The sequence below is a fragment of the Arachis hypogaea genome, chromosome 15 (assembly GCF_003086295.3).
Source record: "Arachis hypogaea cultivar Tifrunner chromosome 15, arahy.Tifrunner.gnm2.J5K5, whole genome shotgun sequence".
Lineage (NCBI taxonomy): Eukaryota > Viridiplantae > Streptophyta > Magnoliopsida > Fabales > Fabaceae > Arachis > Arachis hypogaea.
Genome location: NC_092050.1, coordinates 4,287,097 through 4,297,528, shown reverse-complemented (window position 1 = coordinate 4,297,528; position 10,432 = coordinate 4,287,097). Strand labels below are relative to the sequence as shown.

At 27.9% G+C, this 10,432-nt stretch overlaps 1 protein-coding gene across 2 annotated transcripts; it reads left to right on the top strand.

Moving 5' to 3' along the window:
• Positions 1–510: 510 nt before the first annotated feature.
• On the top strand, positions 511–6,130 carry LOC112747699 (protein ALP1-like). Of its 2 annotated transcripts, none has more exons than XM_025795867.3 (8): positions 511–1,582; positions 1,692–1,761; positions 2,245–2,384; positions 2,473–2,516; positions 2,868–2,961; positions 4,598–5,114; positions 5,200–5,422; positions 5,506–6,130. In XM_025795867.3, the coding sequence occupies exons 6-8, from the start codon at positions 4,599–4,601 to the stop codon at positions 5,697–5,699; spliced, it is 933 nt and encodes a 310-aa protein (XP_025651652.1). In that variant the 5' UTR covers positions 511–1,582; positions 1,692–1,761; positions 2,245–2,384; positions 2,473–2,516; positions 2,868–2,961; position 4,598; the 3' UTR covers positions 5,700–6,130. The 2 variants fall into 2 exon arrangements, with proteins under 2 accessions (XP_025651652.1, XP_025651651.1); XM_025795866.3 differs by having other exon boundaries at positions 779–1,582; positions 2,245–2,320.
• The last annotated feature ends 4,302 nt before the right edge of the window (positions 6,131–10,432 follow it).

The window sequence follows — 10,432 nt, the reverse complement described above, 5'->3', positions numbered from 1 at the left end:
TAATATTTTTTGTTTTTGTATTGAACTAGGATATAAGTTCAAAAGAAAAAAAAACTATTTACACATAAACGATATTTTTTTCCTTTTTTATATTGGGCTATAAGAAATTTTTTTAAGGCTTAGGTATCTTTTTATACAGAGTTAGCAATTTAGGGCCTAAAATTAAAAATACACAACTGGGCCTTTATATAAGGATTTATATGGGCTTATGGACTGAGCCCCGTAGATCAACCAAAACATTGAAACGAGCTCATTTTAGTCATCGCTCATCAGTCATCACCTTTAGCCTCTTAAGCGTTGGCAAAGTGGATAGTCTGTTCCGTTTCGTCAGGACTAAGGCAAAATTAGATTTTCTTTAAATAAATATTTTATTTATTAATATATGTTACGATAAAGATCTGGAACGTTGATTGGACCGAACGTGAGGTTTACATCCGTAGTGTGATAATGTTCGACCTCTTTGATGTCGAGATGTCGTTTATTTAAGTTTTTTGTAAGGAGATGGAGGGTGATACTTATAAAAGATTCCGATATTTAAGTTAGCAAAGATTTTAGGTAAGTTTTAATAGATTAAAATGTGAATTATATCTGGAGTGTCAGTATATTTATAGTAAAATTGATAAGTACTGTGTTAGAGACTTAGAATAGTTCTATTTTTTTAATAAATAATTATTCTTTTTATTTTAGGAGTCTATTAAAATCTCTCTTCTAAATATAGTGGAGAAATATCAGGCGATTACTCGTCAAATTAAATAGAGTTGGATCTCTTTTTGGTGTTGGCCTTTTTAAAAGATAAGACTTATAGTAAAAGGCCACTTTATTAGTGAATCTTTTCTTTTTATTAGACTTGACTTTTATTTTTTGAATTAGGATATAAATAATATACATATGAATATATCTACTTAATATACTAAAACTGGATTTTCTCCCGACTACTAAGGGTGTGTGTGGTTGGAGGGAATACAAGTATATTCCCAGAAATTTTGAGATGGGAATATCTTATTCCCATGTTTGGTTCAAGATTTAAAAAATTATTCCTGGGTATGTTTTATTCCCTGGAATCAAAATCCAACCCATTTCATTCCCATCTCTCCCCTGGTTATCTTTAATTCCAATGGGAATGGAATGTGTATAATAAAGTGAAAAGACCAAAATACCCTTGTTAATTTCACTCCAACCCTTCTTTTCAGATTTTTACTCCTCATTTGATTAGAAACCAAAACCCTAGCAGAGCCCTTCCCCCATCGAAACTAAAACCTAGCCAAGCTTCTTCCCCAAATTCATGGAAGCTCCACCGGCGTCAGCACCGTCTCGCCGCCGATTTGAGTTTGCACAACCACCCGTCACCTTATTCTAGAAGGAAATTCACTTCAATCGTTCGTTTATGTTCGTGTTCCATCATCGCAGCTCACATCAGTTCACCGCGACTGTATGCTTGCCGTCGTTGCTGCCGCGCCTCTAGCCGGATCCTCTGCGTCGCGTGTTCGCGTTTGGTCTCTCTCCTCCATCACTCTCTTGCTTGGCGTCGAGTTCGTCGTCGACGAGGAAGCTTTGTCACCGGTTCTCTAGTGCTTCGCATACGGTTCTTTCTCTATCCCTCTGTCTCTCTTTCACTTTCGATCTCTCTCTCTCTCTCTCTCTCTTTCTCTCTCTCTCTCTTGACCTCTTTCACTTTCTTCTGTTGGTTGCAGGGGATACTAAATAAGAGCAAATTGGTTGCTATTGATGCTGGAAATAGGGGCTACCCTCCGAATAAGATATGTAAGTTGATGATTACGATGTTTTTGACACCAAATTTCTGATGATTTGATGATGACACTGATCTGAGGTAGTTAACATCGTTGTTAAGTTTGCATAAGGTCACAAATTGAAAAGTTGTTTTCCACAGTGAGTGCTTTTGAGTTTTGGTGTTTGAAATTTAAGGGGAGAAAATGAAGGTTATATGGTGAATTGGTGATTGAGTTTTGGAGCACATCACCTAGTCATGTGTTTGCTGTTTTTTATTGTTTTTCAAGAACCAAAATTGCTTGCAATTCTTTTACTCTGCCAGATATTTGCAATTATGTCACTGAGAGCTAAAAAAAGATAACTCTAACCTAGTTTTACTAATTATATGTTTCTTGTGGGGTGTGACAACTGAGAACTGCATACATATCTGTGAAGATGCTCTGTAACATTTGGAAGAAATCAAAGCAGCTTTAAATTTTGATGCTAAACACGTATTTATTTTTCTTCTTGTTACAGAGACTTGATTGCTAATTACCGAAATTCTGTCGAAGAGCTTGTTAAGTCTGAGCCATAGGAGCCTGTCAATTTTCAGGTTGGCTAAAAACCACAACTATTGTATTATTTATCAAGAGATTGTAGCTTCCTTGTTTTACTAGGTGTGTATCTTCAGTTTCTAGCCCCTCCCAGCTTGAACATTATTTGAACGCTGCTGAAATCTGAATGTATATTTTTTTTTGTTTTCAGAAAAGTGGTGCGGCAGTATAATAAGAATGCTAATGAGTTAAATGGTAAGTGGCTTTGAACTAAACATGTGAAGTGAATGCATGTAATGTTGTTTACAAAAGCTATAAAAGAAGAAGTAATTTAGTTATACAGTGTGCTATATTTGGCTATTCCTATTAAGAGTTAGTTCTTGAGGTGATTGGAGGATTGAACGGACAGAGTTTTAACTACTTGTTATACAAGACGCAATCACATTCTATACTTACCTTTTGCAGTGCCATCAAAATAGATATATTAACCATAAATATGTTATCACTGATAAACAACTTTTGATACCTGACAAGTTTCTGCCTAAATCCTAGTTTAATTATCATAATCTTAACATGCTCTCCATCTGGACTTTGTGCCTCATGCAGGTCTTGAGACTTGCACTATTGTTGGAAAGAAGAATGATAAGGCAGTTAATGAAGATCTTCTGAAGGATGAGATTGTTTCTGAACATCTAACTAGGTATTTCATGTTATTGCCAATTGCTTTATTTCTTTCTTTGCTGAATAATTAATTGGTAAGACATGCATGATGCACTTTTTTTAAGACGATTTAGTTTGAGACACATTAGCACTTGTCCATCAATATACTTGATCTTCATCCTTTCTTACAGCTAATTATGATAGTGTGAATGTCTTGGGCGCTTGGCTGTTAATTCTAGAATGAATGGGGCATGAAATATCCTCCCTGTATATTAATGAATGGCTACAATTTAAATGGCGCATCACTAGATTGTATATATGTGTATGTGTGTCCTTATCCCTTCATGAAATTGAAATTTTGAAATCAAATTAAAGGAAAGTTAAGTGATATATATATCTATGGTTTGATCTCATTGTTTAGTTTGGATTTTTTTTTTTGGTCTGGATTTTGGTTCATAGTTATGTTATAATTTTGGATGAAATGTTTGTTGGATTAAAATGGTAATGGACATGAATGCTGGTTAAGCAGGGTAAAGCATATTTAATTAAAGATTAATTATTTTTTTCTTACTTCAATTTATTTCTTCTAATCATATGTTTCCTGTGGGGTGTGATAACTGAGAACTGCATACATATATGTGAAGATGCTCTGTAACATTTGGAAGAAATCAAAGCAGCTTTAAATTACCGAGCTTTAAATCAAAGCAGCTTTGGAAGAATTCCATTGTATTTGGATTTTGGAAAATATAAAGTGGTAATTCTTACCTTTATTCTTTCCACATTTTAGCCTGCTATAGTAATCATTATATAGAATAAATAAATAGTAAAGTCTTCTAACTAAATATTTTAATATTTTAAGATTTGGATTATTTAACATGCGATATATTTCTGAGGTTGTACTTTGTGGAGTTTAAATATTTTACCAATGTGATGGCCACATTCTTACATGTATTCATGATTCTAAGTAAGGGAATATCAGGCTCCTTATTCATATAAATACCTTAATTTTTTATGATACTACAGACAGACCCTTATTCAAAAATGTATATAAAACATCACAAATGTAGGTGCTGGGACAATTTAATGCTCGATCACCAATTTTGTTTTTCTTCTGTTCATTATTCCAACAAATATTTTTTTTCCAGTTTTCTACTTGAATGGATGTTCTCTGTTCATGTACATGATGTTCTGTGCATGCTCCATATTTCATGATTTGATTTGTCAAAATGTGATTTGTTTTATGTTGAAGCTTACATTTGCAGCAACATAAAAACTTCTTTTTCATACATTCCATGTTTTATGATTCTGTTTTGTCAAGTTGTAACTTGTTTATTGTTGGGACTTTACTTATATTTGGAGCAACACGGAAATGTCTTTTTCATATGTTCTTATCTTTGGGGGTAAGAATTAAATAAATTGACAGTATTTCCCAGGTTATTCATTTTGTTATCAGCACCAATTTATGTTAGAATGACATGAGATTTCTGAGTGAGTTTTGCCGATCAATGCTCATGTATTATATTGTTTACATTGGTAAGGCTAGTCTATAAATCAAGTGTTTTCATAGACTTCCTCTCCCCCCTCTTTCCGCAGGTTCATAGTGTTTACATAGAATAAATAAATAGTTAAGTCTTCTAGCTAAATATTTTATTTTATTTTATTTTATTTTTTTGCAGAATGGATCCCAAACAGAAGATGAAAGTTATTGCCTGCTTGATTTTACATTTTGAATTAATGAATGACCTTATGGTTAAGTTGTTGATGATTTGCTATATTTTGATTATATTGCAATTGAAAAAAAAGAAAAGAAAATGGAATGATAGTTATAGTAGGCAAGTAATAAGAGATGTTAGTGTTGATAGAATTATTTATTTTAGTGATCTAGCATGTATAGAAAACACAAGAATGGATAGATGTGCTTTTCATGCATTGTGTAACATGCTTAAAAGGGTTGGAAGGTTAGAACCAAGTAGGAATATGGGTGTGGAAGAAATGGTTGCCATGTTTTTACATATTATAGCACATGACGTCAAAATTAGAGTAATAAAGAGACAATTTGTGAGATCTGAAGAAACAATTAGTAGGCGGTTTAATGATGTATTGCTTGCTATTTTGAGATGTCATAATCTCTTACTGAAGAAACCTCAACCATTTAGCCAGTATAGAATGGATGAACGATGGAAATGGTTTAAGGTAATTTATTTTGCTAATGTTATTAAATCTCATATGGTTGGTGATCTTTAGGATTGAGTTAATTGATCTTTGTTTTGGATTTTAGGATTGCCTAGGAGCCTTAGATGGTACTCATATCAAAGTCAATGTCCTTGAGGCTGACAAGCCTAGATATCGAAACAGAAAAGGTGACATAACAACCAATGTGCTTGGAGTGGTTGCTCCCGATATGCAATTTATCTACGTACTGGCGGGTTGGGAGGGTTCAGCTGCGGATTCTAGGGTATTGCGAGATGCACTATTTCGCAATGGGTTTAGTGTTCCCCAAGGTATTTTATTGAGACTTTAATATGTTATCAAAGTAACCATTTGATCTTTCATTAATTTTGTTCAATTGTGTATGTCACACTAGGTCATTATTACTTATGTGATGCTGGATATATGAATTGTGAAGGATTTTTGGCACCTTATAGAGGACAAAAATATCATTTGAGTGAGTTTAATCCACATAATCAACCCAGTACAGCTCAAGAGTTTTTTAATATGAAACACTCACAAGCTAGGAATGTCATTGAAAGGGCATTTGGAGTATTGAAAGCAAGATGAGAAATTTTAAGGGGAAGATCATTTTATCCTATTAAGACTCAAGGAAGAATTATAACTGTTTGTTGCCTTTTACATAATCATATTAGAAGAGTGATGGTTGTGGATCCTATTGATGAGATAGAAGATCAAAATATACTTGGAGTAGATGGTGAGACGATCCACCATATTGAAACGAGTGATGCTTGGGGTAGATGGAGAGATCAACTTGCACAAGAAATGTGGAACCAATGGAGGAGAAGACATCATGCTCGATAATTGTAATAATTTTTCTATGTGTGAAGTTGTCTGTCGTAACATTGATTTCATTTTGTTTATGTGTTTGTGTTCTTGTATAAGAGTTGTGCATGTATGTTTATTAGTGCAAGTAATTTTTTACTTTTGAGACTTCTTTGTAACTTTCATTTGGATAATAGTAATATTTTTTTAGTGAATTTAATTGTGATAATGTTAATTTTAATTAAATATATTTGTTATTAGGGGTATTTTAGTAAATTTGAAAAGATTAGAATCGATAATAATTTTAATTAAACATATTTTTATTAAGGGTATTTTAGTAAATTTTTTATTAGAAGTATTTTTGTAAATTCAAAATGTAAAAAAAGTAATAATTTTAATTAAATATATTATTAAGTGAAATTTAGAATCAATAATAATTTAAGTAAAGATATTTGATATCAGGGGTATTTTGATAAATTTAAAAAAAATAGAATCAATAATAATTTTAGTTAAACATATTTGATATTGGGGGTATTTAAGTAAATTTTAAAAAATAGAATCAATAATAATTTTATTTGATATTTGAACATATTTAATATTAAGGGTATTTTAATAAATTTAAAAAAATTAGAATAAATAAACAATTTAGCTAAAGGTATTTGATATTAGGGGTATTTTAGTAAATTCTAAAAAAATTTAGAATCAATAATAATTTTAACTAAACATATTTATTATTAGGGGGTATTTTAGTAAATTTATTATTAGAGATATTTTGTAAATTAAAAAAAAATGTAAAAAATAATATTTAATTAGCTTTATATTTAATTTTTAGTCATTAATAATTTAATTTGAATGAGTAAGGGTAATTTTGACATATTACATAATATGACCAAGAAATTTAAACTCAACCAAACAAAAATTTATTCATTCCTAGGATTATTACATAATATTCCAAGACATTAAATTTTATAAACAAACATAGGTATCTTCTATTCCAAGTAATCTTATTCCTAGGTATTATATCCCTAGGAATAACATTCCTAGTAATAAAATTTAATCTTTGAACCACACACACCCTAAAGGTGACGTGTCGATCTCTCATGCCTCCATTTTCCCTCCAAAACGAATAAAAAAATTTTTCTATTCTAAATTATTATTTTATTGTAATTATATTATAATTAATACTAAATGAATAATATATAATTATACTAATTTAGCAACATATCTTCATTATAATTATATTAAATCAATATTTAATGCACTATTAAATTACTTATCAATTATCAATTAAAAATACTTTTAATAATTTTAATGATAATAATAATATCAATAATAGTAATAATAATAATAATAATAATAAAAATAAATCTTTGTTACCCGATTCACGTATATCAAATAATTTTTTTAAATTATTTTATAAAAAATATCTTTAATATAATTATATGGTAATTAATATTTAATGAACAATATATAATTATACTAATTTAGAAACATATCTTCATTATAATGGTATCAAATCAAAATTTAATGCATTATTAAAAAATTACCTTAATAATAGGTAATTTACATATTTATTTTTGTTTTACTAAAGTCTATATATAGTGTTTTCCTGTGATACATGAATCTAAATTTGAGAGTCAATTCATAATTTTATATTTAGTGTTTTTTTACCACTTCATATAATAAGAATATATTCTTCGTTTTTTATTGAAATTGATCCTTTTAAGGTACAATTTATACTTTTTTATAATATTTTTCATATACTCATTCTATTATATTATTTTTTTGGTAATTTTTTATTTGTTGTTACTCTAAGTTATTCTTATCGTCTAATGTTCCAATTCGATTGTCTTTTGCCACAATCATTTACAATGCATCACATCCATGAAATACCTCATTGAGTTGTCTTCACTGATTCGGGTTCCAACTACATGGATATAAACGTTAAAGAAGAGGCAATAGTCTCTACTTTACCGAAGGATGGTTGGATCTATTCACCTATTATAACTAACCCAATGGAATGTGGTTAAAGTTAGATTTCTTAGGAGGAGCTCGATTTTTGATTGAGAAATTGCATCCACGAAATTTTATAGGGCAAGTTCAAGTTCCATCCCCTCCATGCTTTTTACGTCTGCTCGAAAATCTTCGAAGTGGAGCACATAATGAAATTGAATTCCCTCAGTTTCAGTTCAGTTTTGCTAAATTCGTGACAAATTCAGATATGCAATTTCAACTATTGGTAATATATTTAAATTTTCTTAGTTTAAGCTGTTCATTATTAGAATAATTTTTTAACATATTTTGATTTTTTTCAGAAATTACCAGCTTTCTTTTGCATGCATGCAATGCCATTGAGGGGAATAAGAGTTAGTTTGGTTTCTCGATGTGACAATTCTATACCTTGCTGCATTGCATGGATAGCGGATGATGAAGCTTATCTAATAAGAGGATGGTCTGATTTTGCACGAATTCTAAATATTGAAACTTACGATGTTATTTAAGTTGGTTGTCGTTACAAGAATGATTCTATAATATACGTGACTAAGGACTAGAATATGTTCAATATTGTTTAGGTAATTTGGTTTTACTATTAGTATTTGATTAAATTATAATTATAGAATTTTAAATTATTACCTCAATTTATATATTACGATTATTTTTTGTGGATTTGGTATTTTTAAATAATTTAATAAAATGAAGTAGTGTCAGATATTATTAAGTTTATTTTTATCCTTTATTTCTTTATTTGTATTTTCATTATATTTGACAAAAAAATAACCTACACATATATTAAATCATTGACCTAAAGACAATTTATTTGCCAATAAAAACAGATTTTATTTATAATTGGAATAAAATTTATTTGCCAATAATCGGTGAAAAAATTTGAAATTACACCCGTGTCGTATAATTATAATTGATTAATTGGTATAAAATGAAATTATACCCGTGCCATGAGTAATAATCTAAATAATTATATTTTAACAAAATATAATTTGAAATAATTATAAACAATTATCTTAACAAAAATAATTATTTAATAATTAATTTAAAAATTAATGCAAAAAATAATTATTAATAATAGTATTATTAACTGGGTAAATAATATTAATTTGACAAAAATTACCAATTAATTGAATTAACTGACATAACAAATTGCATACTAATTTTACAAAAATTGCATGGCACGGGTAATTGAAATATAAATAATATATGAAAATTTATCGAGTAAATTAATGATTTTGTACCTTAATAATTTGACAATTATTACTTAATTAACTAATTAATTAAATTAGTAATAACAATTTTCAATTTCAAATTTTATATATTAAGTAGTTATTAAAAACTGGGTAATAACGATTTATACGGGAAAATCATTGATAAATTCAATTAACCATATAAAAGATAATATACTAACAGTTTTAGTATATTATTTATGGCAAGTAAAATTATTTCCTCATATTTTCTATTAAAATTGAAATTAATAATAGTTTAAAAAAATGTTTATTAATAAAATTACTAATAGTCACATTTTATACACAGGATATATGTTTTCTATATATTATTTAAAAAATATAATAAAACACGAATAATGAATTAGTATGTTATTTTTTCGAATAGCTAATTAATGCAAAATCGAATACCCTTTTTTATTTCATTGAGGTCATATTCTGTTTGGTGAAAGTTTCAATCACCTTAATTAAATCCTGTGTTTGTGCCTTAATTTATTAAGGTAGTAATATATTACATATTATATTTAAGTAGTTATTTCCCATAGCGGAGATGTAAAAAATCATATTAAGGTTTATTGCCAAATAATTAGTGGATGAATAATAGTAAATTATATTATTTTGGGAAAGTATTTTCATTATAATTATATCAAATTAATATTTAATTATGATAAAATATGTTAATTATAATTATATCATAGAATTATAATAATTACGATATTTATGTTATATATTTTAATCATTAATGTACGTAAATAATTAGAAATCAAAATATAACTTATAATTACCTGTGCCATGCAAGATTAAATAAGATATATAATAACATAGATAATTTGTTACTTATACTGATTAAATACAATAAATACATATTAATTTAGTTAAAAAAAATCACTGTCTGATATGTTTTCCTATTTATTTTTTAATTTATTAAATCCAATAAATTATAATAAATTAATTATATCAACTAATTAATTTAATCAATTATTTTTTAATTTATTTTTTGAATTCAATAAATCAAATAAAATTAATTATACTAATTATTTGTATTGACTAATTGATTTGATTAATTTTTAAAAATATTTTTATTTAATTTATTTTATTTATTTAAATATAATTAATTAATTATTTAATTTTATTAGGATAAATATCAAATTCTATTTCTAATATAAAAATACAAAATTTTATTCATTCCATTTTTATTTAACCGCTATAAAAGACCATATATACTAGAAGAAAATATCATTCATTTACCAATTACTCTTTCATTGGGTAGCTTTTACAACAATT